This window comes from Bos taurus, chromosome X (genome assembly GCF_002263795.3).
Source record: "Bos taurus isolate L1 Dominette 01449 registration number 42190680 breed Hereford chromosome X, ARS-UCD2.0, whole genome shotgun sequence".
NCBI lineage: Eukaryota > Metazoa > Chordata > Mammalia > Artiodactyla > Bovidae > Bos > Bos taurus.
The window spans coordinates 74,574,323-74,601,923 of NC_037357.1; the positions used below are offsets into that span (position 1 = coordinate 74,574,323).

The 27,601-nt window shown below is 40.4% G+C and overlaps 1 protein-coding gene across 10 annotated transcripts in view; it reads left to right on the plus strand.

Annotated features, from left to right (window-relative positions):
- The first annotated feature begins 22,813 nt into the window (after positions 1-22,813).
- ATRX (ATRX chromatin remodeler) overlaps positions 22,814-27,601 on the plus strand; it is a 286,038-nt gene continuing 281,250 nt past the window's right edge. For all 10 annotated transcript variants that reach the window (XM_005227976.5, XM_005227973.5, XM_015461633.3 and 7 more), the window contains exon 1: positions 22,814-23,057. Coding sequence is in view for 9 of the 10 variants with exons in the window: in XM_005227973.5 (XP_005228030.1) it covers positions 23,038-23,057 (20 nt within the window). In the remaining variant the exon portion in view is untranslated. The remainder of the gene's footprint in view (positions 23,058-27,601) is intronic.

Sequence of the window (27,601 nt, forward strand, 5' to 3'; positions counted from 1 at the left end):
AAGGCTTTCTTATCTCTTCTTGCTATTCGTTGGAACTCTGCATTCAGATGTTTATATCTTTCCTTTTCTCCTTTGCTTTTCACTTTTGTTCTTTTCACAGTTACTTGTAAGGCCTCCCCAGACAGCCATTTTGCTTTTTTGCATTTCTTTTCCATGGGGATGGTCTTGATCCCTGTCTCCTGTAGAATGTCACGAACCTCATTCCATAGCTCATCAGGCAGTCTATTTATCAGATCTAGGCCCTTAAATCTATTTCTCACTTCCACTGTATAATCATAAGGGATTTGATTTAGGTCACACCTGAATGGTCTATGGTTTTCCCCACTTTCTTCAATTTAAGTCTGAATTTGGCAATAAGGAGTTCATGGTCTGAGCTACAGTCAGCTCCTGGTCTTGTTTTTGCTGACTGTATAGAGCTTCTCCATCTTAGGCTTTAAAGAATATAATCAGTGTGATTTTGGTGTTGACCATCTTGTGATGTCCATGTATAGAGTCTTCTCTTGTGTTGTTGGAAGAGGGTGTTTGTTATGACCAGTTTGTTCTCTTGGCAAAACTCTATTAGTCTTTGCCCTGCTTCATTCCTTATTCCAAGGCCAAATTTGCCTGTTACTTCAGGTGTTTCTTGACTTCCTACTTTTGCATTCCAGTCCCCTATAATGAAAAGGACATCTTTTTTGGGTGTTAGTTCTAAAAGGTCTTGTAGGTCTTCATAGAACCATTCAACTTCAGCTTCTTCAGTGTTACTGGTTGGGGCATAGACTTGGATTACTGTGATATTGAATGTTTTGCCTTGGAAACGAACAGAGATTATTCTGTCGTTTTTGAGATTGCACCCAAGTACTGCATTTCGGACTCTTTTGTTGACCATGATGGCTACTCCATTTCTTCTGAGGGATTCCTGCCCACAGTAGTAGATATAATGGTCACCTGAGTTAAATTCACCCATTCCAGTCCATTTCAGTTCGCTGATTCCTAGAATGTCAACATTCACTCTTGCCATCTCTTGTTTGACCACTTCTAATTTGCCTTGATTCATGGACTTGACATTCCAGGTTCCTGTGCAATATTGGTCTTTACAGCATCAGACCTTGCTTCTATCACCAGTCACATCCACAGCTGGGTATTCTTTTTGCTTTGGCTCCATCCCTTCATTATTTCTGGAGTTATTTCTCCACTGATCTCCAGTAGCATATTGGGCACCTACTGACCTGGGGGGTTTCTCTTTCAGTATCCTATCATTTTGCCTTTTCATACTGTTCACGGGGTTCTCAAGGCAAGAATACTGAAGTGGTTTGCCATTCCCTTCTCCAGTAGACCACATTCTGTCAGATCTCTCCACCATGACCCGCCCATCTTGGGTTGCCCCATGGTCATGGCTTAGTTTCATGAGTTAGACAAGGCTGTGGTCCTAGTGTGATTAGACTGACTAGTTTTCTGTGAGTATGGTTTCAGTGTGTCTGCCCTCTGATGCCCTCTTGCAACACCTACCGTCTTACTTGGGTTTCTCTTACCTTGGGCGTGGGGTATCTCTTCACGGCTGCTCCAGCAAAGTGCAGCCAATGCTCCTTACCTTGGACGAGGGGTATCTCCTCACCGCTGCCCTTCCTGACCTTCAGCGTGGGATAGCTCCTCTAGGCCCTCCTGTGCCCACGCAGCCGCAGCGTGGGGTTGCTCCTCCCGGCCGCCGCCCCTGGCCTTGAGCGTGGGGGCATGGGGTAACTCCTCCTGCCGGCTGCCCCTGGCCTCAGGCTTAAGGGCGTGGGGTATCTCCTCCCGGCCGCCGCCCCTGGCCTTGAGCGTAGGGGCGTGGGGTAACTCCTCCTGCCGGCTGCCCCTGGCCTCAGGCTTAAGGGCGTGGGGTATCTCCTCCCGGCCGCCGCCCCTGACCTCTGACGCGGTGTAACTCCTCAACTCCTCTCATCGCGGCCCCTGACCTCGGACGCTGGGTATCTCCTCTCCGCTGCCCCCTCCCCCCGACCACAGACGTGGGGTAGCTCCTCTCGGCGGTTCCTGCGCCGTCGCAATCTGGCACTCTCAGCCGCCGCCCCTGACCTCAGACGTGGGGTAACTCCTCTTGGCCACCGCCCTTCGGGCATGGGGTCCTCCTGGTTTCTGCCCCTGAGCTCTGACATGGGGTAGCTCCTCTCGGCTGTGCTTTATCGCGCCCGTCGCAGCCGCCTGCGCTTTGCACAGCGGACCTTATTTTCAAGAAATTGTTTTGACCTGTCTTTGGATTGCCTAACAAATGACACAGAGGCTTGCCTTAATTTTGTCTAACTCGGAAGTCTTTCAGGGCAGACAAGCAGCTGTTCACACAGCATGTTCCTCAAAAATATTAAAAGACAAATGAACAAGCCACTGCTGCTCGGGGCAAAACATTCTAGTTGTGGTACATAATAATGTGTCAAAAGTCTGGGACCAAAAGCTGAGGAGAGACTTAACTTTGGGAAACAAAAGCTTTGTATCCCCATAATAGGATGCATGCCCAGAATAGGCTTGATAGTTCCGTAAGCTTTCACCTCTAATATTTATGCTCGGTTCTAGCAGGAAGTGAAAGCTAAGGCAGAGTTGTAAAAAGACTGGCTGTGTTACAGGACTGTACCAAAACAGGGCCAATCTACAAAGTCTGAAAGACATTTTTTTGTTTTGCCTCCACGTGTTTAAGGAAATCACTCTCATATCATTAGGTGACTGCTAAGCTATTGAAACAGATTTCAATGTCCACATATGATGAAGAATACAGTCTTTACAAAAATAGTTTAGGAAGTTCACTAAGCAAAGCCTGTAAGTTGCAACATTCAGAAACAAACAATGGGAAAGAAGAAGAATCTGATTTCAAGAGTTATCACATTATAATACTCAAAATGTACAATTTTCAACAACAAAAAATTATGAGATAGATGAAGGAATAAGAGAGTATGGCCTATTCACAGGGAAAAAAAGGAAATTATTAAAAACCATACCTGAAGAAGCCCAGACAATCAATGGACATACAGGAAAAATATTTTAAATCAGCGACCTAAAATATGTTCAGAAAGCTAAAGCAAATCATGTCCAAAAAACTAAAGGAAACAAGGTAAACAATGTCTCATGAAACAGAGAATATCAATAAAGAAAAAGAAATAACAACAAAATGGTAATTATGTGAGGTAAAGGATGTGTTAACCTTATTGTGGTATTTCATAATATATATGTGTATATCAAATAATCATGTTGCACACCTTAAACTTACACAACATTATCTGTCAATTATATCAATAAAGCTGGAAAAAGTAGAACACATTACTCTTGAGGAAAAAAAAGATATAAAAAATAGAAATTCTTGGTCTGAAAGATACATTAATGAAAAACAATTTACTAGAGGGCTTCAGAAATACATTTATGCTGATAGAAGAAATAAATAGTGAACATGAATATGAGTCAATTACAATTATCCTGTCAGAGAAACAATTAAAAAACAAGAATGGAGAAAATGGACAGAACCTAGAGACCTGAGGGACAACATCAAATACACCAGTATACAAATAATTGAGAGTCCCAGCAGGAGAGAGAGAGAAAAGGCAGAACAAAAAAAATGAAATGATGGCCAAAACCTTCCAAAATTTGACGGAAGACATGAATTTACACATATAAGAAGATCGTCAAACTAAGTAAAATAAACACAGAGATCCATACCAAGAAAGACAGAGAATCTAGAAAGTACCAAGAGAGAAGTGATTTTTCACTTAGATCCTCAAGAAGATTAGTAGCCAATTTCTCACATGAATAGATGTTCAGCATCGCTAATTATTAGAGAAATGCAAATCAAAACTACAATGAGATATCACCTCACACCAGTGAGAATGGCTATCAGCAAAAAATTCACAATAAATGCTGGAGAGGACGTGAATAGATGAGAACCTTTCTACGCTGTTGGTGGGATTGTAAATTGGTACAGCCACTATGGAGAATAGTATGCAAGTTCCTTAAAAAACTAAGATCTACCATATGACCCTGCAATCCCACTCCTGGGCATATAAGAAAAACATGATCCTAAAGGATACATGCACCCCAGTGTTCACTGCAGCACTGTTTACAATAGCCAAGACACAGAAGCAACCTAAATGTCCATCGACAGAGGAATGCTAAAGAAGGTGTACATATATACAATGGAATATTGTTGTTTTAGTCGCTAAGTAATGTCTGACTCTTGTAGCCCACCAGGCTCCTCTGTCCCTGGGATTTCCCAGGCAAGAATACTAGAGTGGGTTGTCATTTCCTCCTTCAAGGGATCTTCTTGATCCAGGGATCGAACCCACGTCTCCTGCATTGGCAGGCAGATTCCTTATACTGAGCCACCAGAGAAGCCCAATGGAGTATTGCTCAGCCATTAGAAAGAATGAAATAATGTCACTTGCAGCAACATAGATGGGCCTACCTAGGGATTGTCATACTGACTGAAGTCAGACAGAGAAGGAGAAATATATGACATCCCTTATATGTGGAATCTAGAAAGAAATGATACAAATGAACTTACAAAGCAGAAAGAGACTCACAGACTTAGAGAACGAACTTAGGGTAACCAGTGGGACATACGAGGGGAAGGGATAGTTAGGGAGTTTGGGATGGACATGTACACACTGCTATATTTAAAATGGATAACCAACAAGGACCTACTTTATAGCACATGGGACTCTGCTCAATGTTATGTGGCAGCCTGGATGACAGGGAAGTTTTGGGGAAAATGGATACATGTATATATAAGGCCAAATCCCTTCTCTGTTCACCTAAAACTATCAGAACATGGTTAATCAACTATATCTATAGAAAATGAAAATTTTAAAGAAACAAATATTAACAGCCAATTTCTCATTAGAAACCAAGGAAGTCAGAAAGCAGTGAGATGACATATTTAAAGTGCTGAATGAAAAAGATATTCTATATCTGGCATAATTATCTTTTAAAAATATTTATTTATTTACTGATTTGGCAGCTTCAGATCACAGTGGCCGCAGGAGAGATCATTGCATCATGTGGATCTTTCACTGCAGCGCAAGGACTTTCTAGTTGCCTTGCATGGGCTTCAGTAGTTACAACACACAGGCTTAGTTGCTCCCCAACATGTGGGATCCTAGTTCCCCAACCAGGGATCAAACCTGCCTTCCCTGCATTGCAAGGCGGATTCTTAGTCTCTGTACCCCTAGGGAAGTCCTCCCTCAACAATCTTTTAAAAATTAAAGAAAGAACTTCCCTGGTGGTCCAAGTAGTTATGACTCAGTGTTTCCACTGCAGAGTGCATGGGTTTGATCTCTAGTCTGAGAACTAAGATCTCACATGCCACAAGTTGCAGCCCCCAAATAAATAATTAAATGAAGGAAAAATGAAGACACTGGCAGATAAAGAAAAGCTGAGAAAGTTGATTTCCAGTAGATCTGTCCAACAAGACTTGTTAAAGCCTTCAGGCTGAAATTAAAGTATACTAGACATTAACTCAAAGCCGTTTGAGGAAATAAAGGACACTGATACACAGGTAATTATAAAAGCCAATATTATTGCATTCTTGGTTAATAACTATTTTCTTACATAATTTAAAAGAATGTGCATAAAACAAAAATCACAGATTAGTTAATGAACACACAAAGTTTAAAGATGTAAGTTTGATGGTAACAACATAAAAGAGGAAAAATGGAGCTGTATGGGATCAGTTTTACATACTGTTGAAGTTAAGCTGGCATTCATTCACACTAGATTGTATAAATTTCAGAGACTTACTGTAGTTCCCAGGACAACCACTATGAAAATAATGTAGAAGTATAAAGAAAATGAAATGACAAAGGAATTAAAATGATGCACTCCCAAAAGATCAATTAAATGCAAAACTAAGACGTAATGGAGGAACTGAAGAAAAGAGTATATATGACGTATAGAAAACAAATAGCAAAATAGCAGAAGTTAGTTTTTCCTTATCACTAATTACTTAAATGTAGGACTTCCCTGGCAATCTAGTGGTTATGAATCTGCCTAGTAATTCAGGTTAGGGTTAGGGTTCAATTCCTGGTCTGGAAAGATTGTATATTCTGTGGGGCAACTAAGCCTGTGTGCCACAACTACTCAGCCCGTGTTCTAGAGCCCACATGCTGCAGGTACTGAAGCCCACGTTCCTAAAACCCTCACTTTGCATTGAGAAGCTACGGCAGTGAGAAGCCTGAGCACTGTATCTAGAGAGTAGTCCTCACTACCACAACTAGAGAAAGCCCATGAGCATCAATCAAGACCCAGTGCAGCCAAAAATAAAATAAATTTAATAACAACAACAAAACCCACTATCCAAATATAGGCTGTCTACAAGAGACTCATTTTTTTCTTCATTGAAGTATAGTTGCTATACAACATTATATGTTGTTGTTATTGTTGAGTCTCTAAGTCACGTCTGACTCTGTTACTCCATGGACTGTAGTACACCAGGCTCCTCTGTCTGTCCTCCACTATCTCCTGGAGTTTGATCAAATTCATGTCCATTGAGTCGATGATGCTATCTAACCATCTCATCCTCTGCCACCCCCTTCTCCTTTTGTCTTTGATTCCTCCTAGCATCAGGGTCTTTTCCAACAAGCCGGCTCTTTGTATCAGGTGGCCAAAGTATTGGAGCCTCAGCTTCAGCATCAGTCCTTCCAGTGCATATTCAGGGTGATTTCCTTTACGATTGACTGGTTTGATCTCCTTGCTGTCCAAGGGACTCTCAAGAGTCTTCTCCAGCACCACAATTTGAAAGCATCAATTCTTCAGCACTCAGCCTTCTTTATGGTCCAACTCTCACATCTGTACATCTGTACATGACTACTGGAAAAACCATAGCTTTGATTATATGGACTTTTGTTGGCATTGTGATGTCTCTGTTTCTTAATACTCTGTCTACATTTGTCATAGCTTTCCTTCCAAGGAGCAAGTGTCTTTTAATTTCATGGCTGCAGTCACTGTCCGCAGTGATTTTGGAGCCTAAGAAATTAAAATCTATCACTGCTTCCACTTTTTCCCCATCCATTTTCCATGAAGTGATGGGACTGGATGCCATGATCTTCGTTTTGTAAATTCTGAGTTTCAAGCCAGCTTTTTCACTCTTCTTTCACTCTCATCCCTGGAGAAGGAAATGGCAACCCACTCCAGTATTCTTGCCTGGAGAATCCCATGGACGGAGGAGCCTGGTAGGCTACAGTCCACGGGGGTCGCAAAGAGTCGGACACGACTGAGCGACCTAACTTTCACCCTCATCAAGAGACTCTTTAGTTCCTCTTCTCTTTCTGCTATTAGTGGTGTTATTTGCATATCTGAGGTTGTTGATGTTTCTCCTGGAAATCTTGACTTTAGCTTGTGATTCATTCAGCCTGGCATTTCCTAATGATGTACTCTGCATATAAGTTAAATAAGCAGGATAACAATATACAGCCTTGTCATACTCCTTTCCCAATTTTGAACTAGTCAGTTGTTCCATACCTGGTTCTAATGGTTGCTTCTTGACCCGCATGCAGCTTTCTCAGAAGACAGGTAAGGTCCTCTGGTATTCCCATCTCTATTACAGGTGTGTAGAATATAGTGATTCACAACTGTTAATGATTATACTCTATTTATAGTTATTGTAAAATATTTGCTATATTCCCCAAGTTGTAAAATATATTCTTGTAGCTTATTTTATACAGAATAGCTTATACCTCTTAATCCCCTAGCCTTGAAGTGCCCCTTTCAGCTTCTTTCTCCCCACTGGTAACCACTAGTTTGTTCTCTATATCTGTGAGAAGAGACTCTATTTATTTATTTTTCTGAACTTTAAACTTCCTATTAATATTTTGTATTGGTGTATAGCCAATCAAAAATGTTGTGTTAGTTTCAGGTGAACAGTGAAGGGACTCAGCCATACGTATACAAGTGTTAGGGGAAGTACACTGACTGAAACTGCTCACCCTGGCCAGGCACCATAGTTACCATGTGCATGACTTGTTTTATGACAGGAGGTCCTGGTAAGGAACATGAAACTAATAAGCCACCACCAACTGGAAGAGTTCAGGAAGGGTCAAAAGGTGACACCACGTGCCCATCCACCTCTCAGAATCCTTCTCGCTGGCGTCCATCTTGGCTGAGCAATGCGTGGGCCACCAAGAAGGCCTCTGAATGAGAATGATTGGCCAAAGACAACCTGGACACTAGTCCAATCACCATAAAACCCAAGACTGTGAGCCATGTGGCAGAGCTGTTCTCCTGGGTTCCCTTACCCTACTGCTCTCTGCCTGGGTGCCCCTCCCCAGTAATCTCTTGCTTTGTCAGCACATGTGTCTCCTTGGACAATTCATTTCTGAGTGAGCTTTTGGGCCCTGGAAGGGGGCCCCTTCCTGCAACAAATGTATCCATTCTCCCCCCAAACCTCTCTCCTATCCAGGCTGCCACATAACATTGAACAGAGTTCCACGTGCTATATGATAAGTCCTTTTTGGTTATCCATTTTAAATATAGCAGTGTGTACATGAGCTTCTCAAAGTCTATAATTATCCCTTCCTCCTTGCAACCATAAGTTCTTTTTCTAAGTCTGTGAGTAGAAGACTCCCTTTATTTTTTAAATTAATTTATTTGTAATTGGAGGATAATTGCCATATATCAACATGAATTGGCTATCAGTATATGTATGAAGGCAATGGCACCCCACTCCAGTACTCTTGCCTGGAAAATCCCATGGACGGAGGAGCCTGGTCGGCTGCAGTCCATGGGGTCGCTAAGAGTCGGACAGGACTGAGCGACTTCACTTTCACTTTTCACTTTCATGCATTGGAGAAGGAAATGGCAACCCACTCTGGAGAATCCCAGGGACGGGGTAGCCTGGTGGGCTGCCGTCTCTGGGGTCGCACAGAGTCGGACATGACTGAAGTGACTTAGCAGCAGCAGCAGCAGCATATGTATGTCCTCTCCCTTGAGATTCACTTTAGATGCAGACACAAATAGATCAAAAATTAAAGGATGGAAAAAGATATTCCATGTAAAATATAGTAACCAAGGGGAGCTTGTGTAGCTGTATTGATATCAGGAAAAATAGACTTTTAATCAAAAATTGTTATGAGACCAAAAAAATGACATTATGTATTGATTAAGGGGTCATTTCGACAAGACAGTATGGTAATAATAAACATAAATTTTAAAGATTGAAGTCATACCAAATATCTTCCATGATTACAATGTAACAAACCAGAAATTAATAACAAAAGAAAATTTGTAAAATTCATGAATATGTAGAATAGTATTAATAGTATAATATTAAACAATCAATGAGTCAAGAAGAAACCACAAAGGAAATTAGAAAATACTTTGAGATAAGTGAAAACAAGAACATACAATAACATGGAATACAGTGAAAGCATAACAGAGGGAAAATTATATCTGTAAATGCCTACATTAAAAAGAAGAAAAATATCAAATCAATCTCAAATCAATAACCTAACATTACAGCTTCTAGAAAAGAGGACATAATTTGACACAAGTTAGCGACTGGACAACAACAAAGAAATTAAGAAACTATAGGTATAGTAGAAACTAGATATAGAAGATGGAGAAGGCAATGGCACCCCACTCCAGTACTCTTGGCTAGCAAATCCCATGGATGGAGGGGCCTGCTGGGCTGCCGTCTCTGGAGTCGCACAGAGTCGGACACGACTGAAGCAACTTAGCAGCAGCAGCAGCAGATATAGAAGATTTACAGAAGTAATATCCAAATTTAGCAGAAGGAAAAAAATGCTAAAGATTAGATTAGAATGAAGATATACAAAATAGAGAATATAAAAACAACAGAAAATCACCAAATAAAATATTAGCTTTTTTAAGACACCAACAAATTATTAAATTGCCTTAGGTTTAGATTCTTCATAAAATATTGCACAATTTATTCAACTCCCATTGGTTTATGAGAAAGAAACATTATTTCATTTGGAGCTATAAGATTAATCTTGTCTGGTATACTTCTTAAAATTGAGGTAAAATAGACATACGATATTAGTTTCAGGTGAACAATATGATATGATATTTTGGGATATTGTAAAATGATCACCACAATAAGTCTAATTGGTATCCATCAACATATGTAGTTACCATTTCTTTTCATGTGATGAAAACTTTCAAGATTTACTCTTAGCAAGCTTCAAATATGCAATACAGTATTATGAACTATAGTCATCATGGTATGCATAACAATCCCATGACTCATTTATTTTATAACTGGAAGATTGTCCCTGGTTTACTTTTAAATATTCTGTTCTTCCATATAATTTTCATAATGTGAATGGAGAGGTTATTTTAATTTATGTTAAAAAAAATGAAAAACAAAAACTAGATAGGGGCTTCCCTCATGGCTCAGTTGTAAACAATCTGCCTACCAATGCAGGAGACACGTGTTCAATCCTTAGTCCTAGAAGATCCCATATGTCGAGGAGCAACTAAGCCCATGCACCGCAACTACTGAGCCTATGCTATGCTGCTGCTGCTGCTAAGTCACTTCAGTCGTGTCCGACTCTGTGCGACCCTGTAGACAGCAGCCTACCAGGCTCCTCCGTCCCTGGGATTCTCCAGGCAAGAACGCTGGAGTGGGTTGCCATTTCCTTCTCCAATGCTTGAAAGTGAAAAGTGAAAGTGAAGTCGCTCAGTCATGTCTGACTCTTAGCGATCCCATGGACTGCAGCCTACCAGGCTCCTCCGTCCATGGGAGTTTCCAGGCAAGAGTACTGGAGCGGGTTGCCATTGCCTTCTCTGAGCCTATGCTATAAGTCACCACAATAAGACTGCACACCACAACTAGAGAGTACCCCTTGCTGACCAAAACTAGAGAAAAACTCATGCAGCAACAAAAACCAAGCACAGCCAAAAATAAAAAATAAAAAAACTAGACAGTTCTATGAGAAAAAATGAATTGCTATTTTATGATTTTTAATTATATTCATTTTAAATGGAATTTATTTTTTCAAGCAGTTTTAGTTTTACAGGAAAACAGAGCTTTGTCATACATCACCTTATCCCCTCCCCCAGTTTCTCCTATTATTATTTGAATTAGTGTGATATTCTTGTGATAATTGATAAACTTACATTGACACATCATTATCACCCAGAATCCATAAGTTACATGAGGGTTCATTCTTGGTGTTGTACATTCTATGGGTTTGAACAAATGTATAATGACATGTATCTACTATTACAGTCAGTCAGTTCAGTTCAGTTGCTCAGTCGTGTCCAACTCTTTGTGACCCCATGGATCGCAGCACGCCAGGCCTCCCTGTCCATCACCAACTCCTGGAGTTTACTCAGACTCATGTCCATTGAGTCAATGATGCCATTCAAGCATCTCACTTTCTGTCATTCCCTTCTCCTCCGCCTTCAATCTTTCCCAGCATCAGCGTCTTTTCGAATGAGTCAGTTCTTTGCATCAGGTGGCCAAAGTAGTGGAGTTTCAGCTTTAGCATCAGTCCTTCCAATGAATATTCAGGACTGATTTCCTTTAGGATGGACTGGTTGGATCTCCTTGCAGTCCAAGGGACTCTCAAGAGTCTTCACAGTTCAAAAGCAACAATTCTTCAGCGTTCAGCTTTCTTTATATTCTAACTCTCACATCTATACATGATTACTGGAAAAACCGTAGCCTTGACTAGACGGACCTTTGTTGGCAAAGTAATGTCTCTGCTTTTGAATACGCTGTCTAGGTTGGTCATAACTTTTCTTCCAAGGAGTAAGCGTCTTTTAATTTCATGGCTGCAGTCACCATCTGCAGTGATTTTGGAACCCCCCAAAATAAAGTCTCTCACTCTGTCCATTGTTTTCCCATCTATTTGCCACGAAGTGATGGGACCACATGTCACAATCAAAGTTTTCTGAATGTTGAGCTTTAAGGCAACTTTTTCACTCTCCTCTTTCACTTTCATCAAGAGGCTCTTTAGTTCTTCGCTTTCTGCCATAAGGGTGGTGTCATCTGCATATCTGAAATTATTGATATTTCTCTTAGCAACCTTGATTCCAGCTTGTGCTTCATCCAGCCCAGCGTTTCTCATGATGTACTCTGCATAGAAATTAAATAATCAGGGTGACAATATACAGCCTTGACATACTCCTTTTCCTGTGTGGAACCAGTCTGTTGTTCCATGTCCAGTTCTAACTGTTGCTTCCTGACCTGCATACAGATTTCTCAAGAGTCAGGCCAGGTGGTCTGCACCATCTCTTTAAGAATTTTCCACAGTTTGTTGTGATTCACACAGTCAAAGGCTTTGGCATAGTCAATACAGCAGAAATAGATGTTTTTCTGGAACTCTCTTGCTTTTTCAATGATCCAGCAGATGTTGGCAATTTGATCTCTGGTTCCTCTGCCTTTTCTAAAACCAGCTTGAACATCAGAAGTTCATGGTTCATGTACTGTTGAAGCCTGGCGTGGAGAATTTTGAGCATGACTTTCCTACCATGTGAGATGAGTACAATTGTGCAGTAGTTTGAGCATTCTTTGGCATTGCCTTTCTTTGGGATTGGAATGAAAACTGACCTTTTCCAGTCCTGTGGCCATTGCTGAGTTTTCCAAATTTGTTGGCATATTGAGCACAGTACATTCACAGCATCATCTTTTAGGATTTGAAATAGCTCAACTGCAATTCCATCACCTCCACTAGCTTTGTTCATAGTGATGCTTCCTAAGGCCCACTTGACTTCACATTCCAGGATGTTTGACTCTAGATGAGTGATCATACCATTGTAACTATCTGCGTCGTGAAGATCTTTTTTGTATAGTTCTTCTGTGTATTCTTGCCACTTCTTCTTAATATCTTCTGCATCTGTTAGGTCCATACTACTTCTGTCCTTTTTTGTGCCCATCTTTGCATGAAATGTTCCCTTGGTATCTTTAATTTTCTTGAAGAGATCTCTAGTCTTTCCCAGTCTATTGTTTTCTTCTATTTCTTTGCACTATAGTACTATACCAAATATTTTCATTGCTCTAAAAATCTTCTGTGGTCTTCCTATTCATATATCCCTCCCGAAACAACCCCTGACAACCACTGATCCTTTTACTGTCTCCACAGTTTTGCCTTTTTTAGAATATCAGATAGTTGGAATCATACAGTATATAGCCTTTTTATATTTTTTGATAATTTTTAAACAGTTAAAAATGTTTTTTTGTTTGTTTGTTTGTTTTTTAATGATTTTATTCATGGTTGTGCACGGTCTTCATGCTGCGTGGGCTTTTCTCTAGCTGTGGCTCCTCTTGTTGCGGAGCATGGGATCTGGTGCCCACAGACCTCAGTTCTGCGGCTCCTGGGCTCGAGAGCCCCGGCCCAGTGGCTGTGACGCATGGGCTCAGCTGCTCTGCCACGTGTGGCCTTCCCAGACCAGGGGTGGAACTCACGTCCCCTGCTTTGGCAGGGGGGCGATTCTTTACCACTGAGCCTCCAGGAAAGCCCTCAGGCATATTTTAGACTAGTTTTCCATGCTCCTATCTGGTGAGAGAGGCCTGGGAGCCAGGAGTCCCCAGCCACAGTGCTGGCTCTGCCATCAAAAGCTCTGGGGCCTCTAGCGAGCGCCTGCCCCTCCCTCAGTGTCTGACTCTTTGCCCACCAGGTTCCTCTGTCCATGGGATTTCCCAGGCAAGATTACTGGAGTGGGTTGCCATTTCCTTCTCCTAAAAATGTTTTTATTTTTATTTTTCATTCTTTTATTTGGCCATGGCCCAAGGCATGTGGGATCTTAATTTCCCAACCAAAGATCAAACACATGCCCCTTGCATTGGAAGCATGGAGTCTTAACTATCAGACTGCCAGGGATGTCCCGGTATATAGCCTTTCCAGATTGACTTCTTTCCCTTAGTAATAGGCTTTTATGTTTCCTCCATGTATTTTCGTTACTTGATATCTAATTTCTTTCAGGACTGAATGATATACCACTGTATTGTTGCACCACAGTCTAGTGAAGGACATCTTGGTTGCTTCCAGGTTTTGGCAACTATTAATAAAGTTGGTATAAACATCTGTGTGCAGGTTTTTGTCTGGATGTCAGTTTTCAATTCATTCATGCATTCATTCTTGCAAGTATGGGGTCATATGGTAAAAGTATTTTTAACTTAGTTTTAGTAAGAAACTTTCCAAAGTGGCTGCACCATTTTCTATGAATGGGAGTTTCTGTTGCTCCATGTTGTCATTAGCTTTTGGTGTCATCAGTGTTTTGGATTTTAGCCTTTCTAATAACTGTGTAGTGGTATCACATTGTTCTTTTAATTTGCAATTCCCTAAGGCTATGGTTTTTCCAGTGGTCATGTATGGATGTGAGAGTTGGACTGTGAAGAAGGCTGAGCACTGAAGAATTGATGCTTTTGAACTGTGGTGTTGGAGAAGACTCTTGAGAGTCCCTTGGACTGCAAGGAGATCCAACCAGTCCATTCTAAAGAATATCAGCCCTGGGTGTTCTTTGGAAGGAATGATGCTAAAGCTGAAACTCCAGTACTTTGGCCACCTCATGCGAAGAGTTGACTCATTGGAAAAGACTCTGATGCTGGGAGGGATTGGGGGCAGGAGGAGAAGAGGACGACAGAGGATGAGATGGCTGGATGGCATCACCGACTGGATGAATGTGAGTTTGAGTGAACTCCGGGAGTTGGAGATGGACAGGGAGGCCTGGCATGCTTCGATTCATGGGGTCCCAAAGAGTCGGACACGACTGAGCAACTGAACTGAACTGAACTGAATGTTATGTAATGTTGAACATTTTTTCATAAGCTTATTTGGTATCATTATATCTTCTTTGATGAGGTGTCTCTTTGATTCTTTTGACCATTTAAAATTGGGTCTTTATTTTCTTACTGTTGAATTGTAAGAGTTCTTTGTGTATTTTGGATATCAGTCCTTTATCAGATATGTTTTGCAAATATTTACTCCCAGTCTGTGGCTAATCTTTTCATTCTCTTAGCCGTGTCTTTTGTAGAGTAGAAGTTTTTAGTTATAATAAAGTCCAAATTACAAATTTTTCTTTCATGAATCATACTTTTTCAGTTGTATTAAAAAAAAGAAGTCATTGCCAAACTCATGGTCACCTAGAGTTTCTATTTTATCTTATAGACATTTGATAGTTTTGTGCTTTTAATTTCAATTCATGATCTACTTTGAGTTAATTCTTGTGGAATTTGTAAGGTCTGTGTCTAGACTCGTTTACTTTGCATATGGATGTTCAACTCTGCTAGCTCCTTTTGTTGAAGACTTTTCTTTCTTCCACTGTATTGCGTTTGGTCCTTTGTCATATATCAATTGACTCTAGTTGTGTGGGATTATTTCTAGGCTCTCTGTTCCTCCATTGATCTATTTGTCTGTTCTTTTACCAATATCACACTGTCTTCATTTTCAATTAACATTCATTTTTTGAACAGGAAATATACCCACACATAGTGATAAAATATAAAGGCATAAAGAGTATATAGTGAAGTATAGTGAAGTTTCATCCTGTCCTGTTCCCCCTGCTCCCAGATTACCTTTCCCAGGTAATCACTATTATTTAGTATAATTTTCATTCTTTCAGAGTTGTTTTGCTTCTTATCCTCTCTCACTGTCACTCTGTGGATCTTTCTCTTCCTCTCACTTTTGTGCATGCATGCTAGGTCACTTCAGTTGTGTCCAATTCTTTGCAACCCTATGGACTGTAGTCTGCCGGGCTCCTCTGTCCATGGAATTCTCCAGGCAAGAATACTGGAGTAGGTTGCTGTGTCCTCCTCCAGGGGATCTACCTGAGTGAGGGATCAAACCCATATCTCTTGTCTCCCGCATTGGCTGGCAGGTTCATCACCACTAGTGCTACCTGGGAGGCCCCCTCACTCTCCAACACAAGTATTAACATACAGCATTATGCAGCTTGCTTTTTTTTTTTTTTTTAAATTTAACAATATAACTAGAAAAAAATCACATGTATGCACATGTATATCTGTCTTTTTAAAAAAGTATTTTATTGTGGTTTAAAAAGCATAGAATATTAAATTTACCATTTTAAGTGTAGCATTCAGCAGTGTTGAGTATGCTTAGATTGTTGTGATCTCTAAGACTATTTAATCTTGAAAGACTGAAACATTATACCCATTAAAAACGAATGCCCCTCTCTCCCACCCATCTCCCCAATCCTTTCAATCAGTTTTCTACATTCTATTTATTTGATTTGACTATTTAAAATACTTCATATGGAACTTCCCTGGTGGTCCAGTGGTTAAGACTCCATGATTCCTCTGCAGGGGATGCTAGTTCAATCCCTGCTTGAGGAACTAAGATCCCACATGCCAAGTAGTATGGCAAAATAATGAAATGAAAAAAAGTTTTTAAATACTTCATATGAGTGGAATCACACAGTGTTTGACCTTTATGACTGACATTTTGCTTAGCATAATATCCTCAAGGTTCATCTATGCAGGGTATGAAAAAAATTTCCTTTTTAAGGCTTCATAATATTCCATTTTCTTTATCCATTCATGTGCCAATGTGCATTTGCATTGCTCACACCCCCTAACTAATGTGAATAATGCTACAGTGAATATCAGTGGGCATTTATCTGTTCAAGATCCTGTTGATTATTTTGAGTATATACCCAGAAGTGAAATTGTTGGATCATATGGTAATTCTCTTTTAAACTTTTTGAGGAACCTCCATATTGTTTTCAATAGCAGCTTCACCATTTTATATTTCCAGTAACAGTGCACAAGAAGGATCTTTATACCACATCCTTACCAGCATTTATTTTTTTTAAAGGAGTTTTGACTATACTTACAAAATTTTTTATTTATTTGTTTTCACCTGGTCTTTTAGTTTCAGCATGTGAGATCCAGTTCTCTGACTAAAAATTGAACCTGAGGCCCCTCCATTGGGAACACAGAGCCCTAGCCACTGTACCATCTGGGAAGTCCCTTGAATTTCTCTTATGATTAGTGGTGTTGAGCATGTTTTCATGTCTGTTGGCCATTTGTATATCTTCTTTAGAAAATTGCCTATTCAAGTCCTTTGTTGTTCATTTGCCAAGTTGTGTCTGACTCTTTGTGTCTCCATGGACTGCAGCATGCCAGGCTTTCCTGTCTCTCACCACCTCCTGGAGTTTGCCCAAGTTCATGTTCATTGCATCGGTGATGCCATCCAGCTACCTCATCCTTTATTGCCCTCTTCTTCTGCTTTCAATCTTTCCCAGCATCAAGGTCTTTTCGAATGAGTCAGCTGTTTGTATCAGATGGCCAAGGTATTGGAGCTTCAGCTTCAGCATCAGTCCTTCCAATGAGAATTCACGGTTGATTTCCTTTAAGATTGACTGGTTTGGTCTCCTTGCAGTCCAAGGGACTCTGAAGAGTCTTCTCCAACACCACAGTTCAGAAGCAGCAGTTCTTTGGTGCTCTGCCTTCTTTATGGTCCAGCTCTCACAACTGTACATGACTACTGGAAAGACCACAGCCTTGACTATATGGACCTTTGTCTGCCAAGTGATGTCTTTGCTTTTTAAACACACTGTCTAGGTTTGTCATAGCTTTCCTGCCAAGAAGCAGTCATCTCCTAATTTCATGGCTACAGTCACCATCTATAGCGATTTTAGAGCCCAAGAAGAGGAAATCTGTCACTGCTTCTACATTTTCCCCTTCTATTTGCCATGAAGAGATGGGGCTGGATGCCATGATCTTAGTTTTTTGGTTTTTTTTAATATTTAGTCTTATGCTGGCTTTTTCATTCTCCTCCTTCAGCCTCATCAGGAGGCTCTTTAGTTCCTCTTCACTTTCTGTTGTTAGAGTGGTATCATCTGTATATCTGAGTTTGTTGATGTTTCTCCTGGCAATCTTGATTCTAGCTTGTAACTCATCCAGCCCAGCATTTCTCATGATGTGCTCTGTGTATAAGTTAAATAAACAGGGTGACAATAAAAATAGTCTTGTTATACTCTTTTGTCAATCCTGAACCAGTTGTTCCATACAGGACTCAAATTGTTGCTTCTTGACCCACACACAGGTTTCACAGGAGACTGGTGAGATGGTCTGGTATTCCCATCTCTTTGTCTTTCACTTCTCTTCTTTTCTCAGCTATTTGTAAGGCCTCCTCAGACAACCACTTTGCCTTCTTGCATTTCTTATTTTGGGGGATGGTTTTGATCACTGCTTCCTGTACAGTGTTACAAACATTACATTAAAAGATGCTAGCCCCTTGGAAGAAAAGTTATGACAAGCCTAGACAGCATATTAAAAAGCAGAGACATTACTTTACTGACAAAGGTCCATCTAGTCAAAGCGATCAGGAGTCGTGTATGGATGTGAGAGTTGGACCATAAAGAAACCTGAGTGCCAAAGAATTGATGCTTTTGAATTGTGGTGTTGGAGAAGACTACTGAGAGTCCTTTGGACAGCAAAAAGATCAAACCAGTTCATTCTGAATGAAATCAGTCCTGAATATTCATTGGAAGGACTGATGCTGAAGCTGAAGCTCTAATACTTTGGCCATCTGATATGAAGAACTGATTCACTGGAAAATACCCTGATGCTTGGAAAGATTGAAGGCCGGAGGAGAAGGGGATAACAGAAGATGAGATGGTTGGATGGCATCACTGACATGAGTCTAAGCAAGCTCCAGGGGTTGATGATGGAAAGGGGAGCCTGGCGTGCTGCAGTCCATGGAGTCTCAAAGAGTTGGACATGACTAAATGACTGAACTGAAATGATTCCTATCTCTTACTGAGAGTTTTCCACAGTTTGTTATGATCCACACAGTCAAAGGCTTTAGTGTAGTCAATGAAACAGAGGTAGATGATCCACACAAAGGCTTTAGTGTAGTCAATGAAACAGAGGTAGATGTTTTTCTGGCATTCCCTTGCTTTCTCTATGATTCAGTGAATGTTGGCAATTTGATCTCTGATTTATCTGTCTTTTCTAAAGCAAGGTTGGACATCTGAAAGTTCTCAGTCCACATAATGCTGAAGCCTAGCATGTAGGATTTTGAACATAACCTTACCAGCATGGGAGATGGGTCAACTGCCTGGTGGTTTGAACATTCTTTAGTACTGCCCTTCTTGGGAATTGAGATGAGGACTGCCTTTTCCAGTCCTGTGGCCACTGCTGGGTTTTTCAAATTTGCTGACATATTGAGTGCAGCACTTTGATAGTATCATCTTTTAGGATATTAAATGGCTCTGCTTGGATTACATTGCCTTCATTAGCTTTATTGATAGCGGTGCTTCCTAAGGCCCACTTGACTTCACACTCCAGAATGTCTGGCTCTGTGTGAGTGACCACACCATCATGGTTATACAGGTCATTAAGACTTTTTACCCTCTTAGCAAAATTTAAAGTATATAATACACTACCATTAACTATAGTCTTCTGAGGACTTAAAGTCTAATTCCCCAATCCCCCCTCAATAAAAAACCCACTAAATGTCCCTCTGGTCACATAAGTGCTACACAGCAATCCCAGGTAGTTGTGACTCAGAGAGCTGGGAACAATCAAAAGATTTGGTTGGCCAAAAGTGGATGAAAAAGAATATAAAAAGTTTAAAATGTTGACCATCTATAAAAAAAAAAGATAAATTTGTGCATAGTGCTTCTTGTTTTTGCTCTACTTCCTGTACTGCTACATTTCCTCACATATTAAAAATGAAAGCATACATGTAGATGTGTCTAGCACATGCCCAACAGAGTAGAAATTTAATAAATGTGAGCTGCCCCAGCCCTGCCTTACCTCCTTCTCCTTTATTCAGTGGATGATGAGTACCTGCAAGTAATATTTAAGGTAGTTACATAACTTTGTAATCTCATCATAATGTCACTGTATCAATAAATTTCTTCCACCTTCACAAGTTCCAGTTAGAACAGAAAGGTACCAATCTGATTTATGTTATTTCTCATTTTGAATAGTAAAGATTAAAATGCACATAAATTACAACTCTGCTATAAGATCTCCACACTTTCAGGAATAAAACCGTTATGTGTGCCTGTGTGCTCAGTCACTCCACTGTGTCTGATTCTTTGCGACCCCATAGACTGTAGCCTGCCACGCTTCTCTGTCCATGGAATTTTCCAGGCAAGAATACTGGAGTGGGTTGCTTTTTCCTCCTCGATCCTTTGAACTTTTTAAATTTTTTATTTGTTGTTATTGTTTAGTTGTAAAAGTTCCTTACATATTCTGAATATTAAATCCTTATTGCATATAGGATTTGCAAATATTTTCTTCCATTCTGTAGGTTGTCATTTCACACTGTTGGTAGTTTCCTTTGATGTGAATAAATTTTAAAATCTGATATAGTCTTATTTATCTATTTTACTTGTATTGCTTGTGTTTTGCCGTCACATTTAAGAAATCAGTTGCTGAATCTAATGACCTGAAGCTTTCCCCCTATGTTTTCTTTTAAGAATTTTACAAGTTTAAGTCTTTAAGCCATTTTGAAGTAATCTTGTATACGTTTTAAGATAAGGGTACTACCTCACTTTTTGCTACTGGATATCTTATTTTCCCAACACCGTTTATTGAAGAGACTGTCCTTTCTTAGTTGTGTCTTTCTTAGTCTTGGCACCTTAATTGAAAATCATTTGGCCATACATGCAAGGGTTTATTTCTGGGCCTTCTTTTCTGTTCCATTTTCTATATATTTATACCAATACCATAGATGGGGAAACAGTGGAAACAGTGGCTGACTTTATTTTTCTGGGCTCCAAAATCACTGCAGATGGCGATTGCAGCAATGAAATTAAAAGATGCTTACTCCTTGGAAGGAAAGTTATGACCAACCTAGACAGCATACTCAAAAGCAGAGACATTACTTTGCCAACAAAGGTCCATCTAGTCAAGGCTATGGTTTTTCCAGTAGTCATGTATGGATGTGAGAGTTGGACTATAAAGAAAGCTGAGCACTGAAGAATTGATGCTTTTGAACTGTGGTGTTGGAGAAGACTCTTGAAAGTCCCTTGGATAGCAAGGAGATCCAACCAGTCCATTCTAAAGGAGATCAGTCCGTAGGACTGGAAAAGGTCAGTTTTCATTCCAATTCCATAAAAAGGCAATGTCAAAGAACGTTCAAACCACCACACAGTCACACGCATCTCACATGCTAGCAAAGTAATGCTCAAAATTCCCCAAGCCAGGCTTCAACAGTTTGTGAACCGAGAACTTCCAGATGGTCAAGCTGGATTTAGAAAAGGCACAGAAACCAGAGATCAAATTGCCAACATCCTTTGGATCATAGAAAAAGCAATAGAATTCCAGAAAAACATTTCTTCTGCTTCACTGATGCTAAAGCCTTTGACTGTGTGGATCACAACAAACTGTGGAAAATTCTTAAAGAGATGGGAATACCAGATCACCTTACTTATCTCCTGAGAAATCTGTATGCAGGTCAAGAAGCTACAGTTAGAATCAAAAATGGAACAACGGGCTGGTTCCAAATTGGGAAAGGCCTATGCAAAGACTGTATGTTGTCATCTTGCTTATTTAACTTACATGCCGAGTACATCATGCGAAATGCCAGACTGGATGAGCCACAAGCTGGAATCAAGATTGCAGGCAGAAATATCAATAACCTCAGATATGCAGATGACATCACCTTTATGGGAGAAAGAGAAGAGGAACTAGGAGCCTCATCATGAAAGTGATACAGGAGAGTGAAAAAGTTGGCTTAAAACTCAACATTCCTAAAAAGAAGATTATGGCATCTGGTCCCATCGCTTCATGGCAAATAGATGGGAAAACAATCTAAACATTTTCTTGGGCCCCAAAATCACTGCAGATGGTGACTGCAGCCATGAAATTAAGAGATGCTTGCTCCTTGGGAAAAAAGTTATGACAAACCTAGACAGTATATTAAAAAGCAGAGACATTACTTTGACGACAAAGGTCCATCTAGTCCCAGCCATGGTTCTTCCAATAGTCATGTATGGATGTGAGAGTTGGAGTATACAAAAAGCTGAGTGCTGAAGAATTGATGCTTTTGAATTCTGGTGTTGGAGAAGGCTCTTGAAAGTCCCTTGGACTGCAAGGAGATTCAACCAGTCAATCCTAAAGGAAAACAGTCCTGAATATTCATTGGAAGGACTGGTGCTAAAGCTGAAGCTACAATACTTTGGCCATCTGATGCGAAAAACTGACCATTGAAAAAGACCCTGATGCTGGGTAAGATTGAAAGAAGGAGGAGAAAGGGACAACAGAGAATGAGATGGTTGGATGGCATCACAGATTTGATGGACATGAGTTTGAGTAAACTCCAGGAGTTGGTGATGGACAGGGAATCCTGGTGTGCTGCAGTCCATGGGGTCACACAGTAGGACACAACTGAACCACTGAACTGAACTGATAGTGCTGGGTGCTCAGACAATACCTAATCTGACTGTAATGCTGGAGACCCAGGTTCTATCCCTGCGTCAGGAGGATCCCCTGGAGAAGGATAAGGCAACCTACTCTAGTATTCTTGCCTAGAGAATTCCATCGACAGAGGTGACAGGCGGGCTCCAGTGCACGGGCTCGCAGAATCCCACATGACCCAGGGACTAACACACATAGTGTGGGTATATATTAAACGCTCAATAAACATATGTTGTTGTTATTGTTTTGTCAATATGTCAGGGAAAAGAGGATAGATTAAAAAGCATTTTCACAATAAAGTCAAAATACGTCACTAGCACTTTCAAGTCAATGGGACTGAATTAGACCCCCTTTGAAAAGGCGGAGGGGATCAAATGACGTAGACCCCCTTAGCAACAGGCCCCCAAAGAAGGTGAATTTCTGTAGCCAATAAGAATCTGCACTGCAGATAAGGCAGCCAATGGTCGACTCAAAGAGGAAGAGGGAGGACGCGCCAATTCTGGGCCTGAGCCTCGGCCCAACAAAATGGCGGCGGCGGCGGCGTCGCTTTGTTTCCGCGGCTCCTGCGGCGGTGGCAGCGGTGCCGGCCTTTGAGCTGTGGGGAGGATCCAGCGCCAGATCTAGTGACGACTAAGGGTCCGGTGCATTCTACCCTAATTGCGTGCCGGGGAGGGCAGAGTCGCGCCCTACGGTCGCTGAATCCTACAGGGCGTAGAAGCGAAAACATGACTGCTGAGCCCATGAGGTAAAACACAACTCCGTCTCACGGGTCCCAGCTGTCTCGGCCTACGCGTTTTCTGAACCTGGTGTTTGGGAAAAATTTGGCTTGGTGGGTTAGGCCTGTGTTTTGCTGAGCGGAAAGAGGCATCGTTTTCTCTTTAGGTGAGGAGGCTTCGGAAGTAGGCTCCAGCCCGGGGTTGGGGAGGGGGTAGGGGTTGACTGGGGGCGCGGCCTGGTTTGTCGGGCGCCTTCTCAAGCCTCTCCAAACCCGCGGAGCTTAGTTGAATTCCTCTGTTTATTCTTCGCTGCCTGTGGAACTGAAACCCCCAAGTGGGAGGCGGTTTTTGGTATCCTGATAATTCTTCCTAATCTTTGGGCCTAGAACCGCGTGGGGAAGAAGAGAGGGTAGGGGGTAGGCAGAAGAGGGGCGAGAGGTGGGAGGAGGGGGAGGGGCGGTGGGGAGGATGTGAGATCCTGGGAAGACTCAGTGGCGTTTGTACTGCTGGAGACGGGAATACCCCAGCCTGGCGGAATTTTATGTTTTTCTGCAAACCCTGGGGACAAGCCCATTTTGTGGGGTGAATGGGTGGGTCTTGCCAGTGTTTCTTCTCTACTCCAGATCCTGAAGCGTAGCCCTGGATTTATCTCGGAGGTAAAGGTACTAACGCAGGGTTTTGTTTCCAGAGGACCCCAGTGTACTACTTTTTGTGTGGTCCAGCTTTAATGGGTGGTAAGGCAGTCATCAGATGTTTCTCCATTTTATGGGCAAATTTTGAGCAAAAATAATTAGGCCTTATTTTTGTTTATTTATTTATTCCAAGAGGGATGGGGAACACGTTAACTTGGTTTGATGGGAAATAAAATCTATTCCAAGGAAGCGGTGAGTGGCAGGCCACCTCTTAGTAATCAAGCACGTTTATTATAAGGTTGAGGCTGCTTTTCTCTTGTGCTTCTAATTTGGCTCTTGATAGTGTCTAAAAATATGGATTGTTAATATGGAATGTATACCACTTTTACACAAGTGAATGGGTTGCATTTCAGGCAGGTTGATATTTGACTTTTCATCCCTTGTGAATACAGTAATTTTTTTACTGTTGTATTCTTGGCTCCTAATGGCAAGGTAAAATTACAGGGAGCATAGACCAGAAGTTCATATGTAGTTGGCAAAATGTGATTTTGAGTAACTATTAGGATCGTATATATTTATGTATGTGTATATATATGTGTGTGTGTGTATCCACCATCTTAATAGTATACAGGTATGTATGTATTTATTTCCTTGGTGGCTCAGACGGCAAAGCATCTGCCTACAATGCAGGAGACCTGGGTTTGATCCCTGGGTCGGGAAGATCCTCTGGAGAAGGAAATGGCAACCCACTCCAGTACTCTTGCCTGGAAATCCCATGGATGGAGGAGCCTGATAGGCTATAGTCCATGGGGTCGCAAAGAGTCGGACACGACTGAGCGACTTCACTTTATTTTTTTATGTATGTTTTTGGGCTTCCCAGGTGGCGCTAGTTGTAAAGAACCTGTCTGCTAATGCAGGAGACATAAGAGACGCTGGTTCAATCCCTGGATGAGGAAGATCCCCTGGAGGAGGGCATGGCAACCCACTCCAGTATTCTTGCCTGGAGAATCCCATGGACAGAGGAGCCTGGTGGGCTACAGTCCAGAGGGTCGCAAGAGTGGGACACGACTAAAGCCACTTAGCACACACACATGCATGTATGTTTTTAGAGCATTTTAGCTAGTGTATAGAATTTGGGAATGAACCTATGATACTTATATGTCTATTTTCTGCATTAAAAAGTAGTAGATGGAAGATGTTTTCCTTCCTTTGAGGGGAAAAAATGGACTTTAGTTCTCAGATTATAGATCCCTAGTTGTGTAAAGATTGTGGCTTTGTTTTCTGACTTTGTGTTCATTGTTTTGAGTGCAGTAAGCCTTTATTTAATTGATATTGGGCACATTAGAGGTACCCAGTACAACTTGTTGGCTAGTTATTATCAGGTGCCCATGTTGCTCTACATGAAGGGTGTACCTTACAGTTAAATATGATCTTTAGATTCTACTAAATCTCAGAAAGTCTGCATTTAAAACTGTAGATTGAACTTGGATTTTCTCCCTTTCTTTTAGGGTGAGCAAATTAATTATGTATAAACATTCTGAATAGAACTAGTTTATGCGAGGGTCAGTTTTTCTTACGGGCCTTGAATTTTTGTATATATTGGTGTAAGAATAATAATCATAACTAAAATTGAGTGCTTATTGTTGACCTCTACCTTTGTAATTTTAATTAATTTTCAAAACAGCTCTATGGAATAAGTACTTGGTGTTCCCCATTTTACAGATGAGAAAAGTGAGGCATAGAGAGAGCAAAGAAATTGATCAGTTATATAAATTGTAATTGATGGAGCTGGAATTGAACCGAGTCTTGACTCCAGAGCTTATGTTCTTAACCACAAGACATTAATACCTCCTTGAGCTACCAGAAAAAAACGTGATTATGACCATTTTAATTTAGTTCAAGTATTACAATGGAAGAAGTTCATGTTAGCTGCTATTGTCATTTGTTGTAGGTCTTTGAATTTGTAGGTGTTTATAATATTTTGCCTTTTATGTTCATATGAGATAGTAAGATAACAGAAACATTTATTTTCAGGAGAATCTTAAGCTATGTGAAAACCCCCTTGCAAAGAATACATATAATAGATATAAAGAATTAATTTTAAAAAGTGTGATGCTCTCTGATTATTTACTATGAAAGAGATCCAAGTGGGTGTCAGAACTGTCTCAGTATGAAGTGTTATTCATCTCAAGTCATAATCATAGGTGAAGGATAATCTGACAGGTAATGCTTGAGTGAGTTAAATCCACAATACTACTCTTTAAAAAAAAATCTTTTATTATAGTTGATTTACAATGTTGTGTTAGTTTCAGATGTACAGGAAAGTGAATCATTTATACATATATTCACTCTTTTTTAAAAATTATTTTCCCATATCAGCCATTACAGAGAATTGAGTAGAGTTCCCTGTTCCTTAACAGCAGGTTCTTATTAGTTATCTATTTTATATCTTAAATCATTCTTGATTTTCTTCTATGTGAGGCAGAAATAATATGAACAATTCTATACGTTGTCATTAATGTTATTTTAGGGAATTGTTCTGGATTTTTTCTTTATCAGATCCTCTGGCATTTAAAAATAGGAGCAAAGATTAGTTTCTGATTTTTACTTACATTTTATAAGTAGGAACATTTCTGGGATTCTGTGGTGAAAAAATAGCCAAAAGGCAAAAGGGAGGAACATGAATGGGTGATTTGGCTAAATTTTATGTTGGCCCTGTGTTCCTCCATTCAATACTGGGGATTTCAGTCTGTGGTTGGTTGAATCCCAGGATGTAGAACTGAGGATATGGAGGGCTGACTATGGGACTTGAGCATCTTCAGATTTTGGTATCTATGGTGGATCTTGGAACCAAGATACCCTGTGTGGATACCGAAGGACAAATATACACTGAAAAATCAGTGGCTCAGTTTTTAAAGTTTTTGTTACTGTTTTTAAAGAATTTTTTGTTGTTTTTGTTTTCAATAAGATTGTTTCTTCATTTTTTTGGCCTGAAAGATCAGCCTCTGATTGACAGATAAACTTTCATTTATTCTCATGTAAAGATCTTAGAGATTTGATGGACTTGTCATTCTGAACCGTATGGCAATTTCTTACTTGAAAAGCTGAAAGCAGTATAACTAGTCATTGGTCTTAAATTTTAAAAAGTAGACATTGTCTAAATTGAGAGATGTTGAGAAAATGACTTAGAAAGTCTCTGTTATTGTGTTAGTCTACAATCAGTTGCATACTAGCCTAATTTTTGAAAAATGTTATCTGAAATATGTGCATTCCCACTGTGTGGAAAGCATTAAGCCAGGCCTGTGGCAGGGGAGTACATGCAAATTTTATAAAGGGTTTAAACAATTTTTTAAATTAATTTTTTATGACGTATAGTTGCTTTACAATGTTGTGTTAGTTTCTAAGTGAATCCGTTATACATATATCCACTCTTTTTAAGATTTCTTTCCTATTTAGGTCACCATAGAGCATTGAGTAGTGTTCCCTGTGCTAATGAAAAGTATTGTAAATGTTATGTTTGTTATGTTATTGCTGAGGGTGAAAAGAAAGACATTTTTTATTTTAATTGTGCTCAGACCACTTCCCATTATTGGCACTTCTTGGCATAGTTGATCATGAGCTTTCAGTTTTATATTTAATTTCTAGAGATAAGGTAAGTGTAATACTTAAGGTATTTGTAGATAGATTTAGGTATGTGAAATACATTTTTTGGTAAGAAATTGTATTTATGTGCCTATTTCACTTTTGAAATCTGAATAAGCTTACAGATTGGGTGACAGAATACAGGCAGTTCTTGGATTTGCATGAAGTCTATTTTCTCCAGACCTTGAATGTTCTCTTGGCAGAAGCTGTTCAGATGGGTTAAGCTATGGGAAATGAAATATAGATCTTCCTTTAGGAATGCTGAATATAACAGGGCAGTAAAAGGAGTGTCTAAGTAG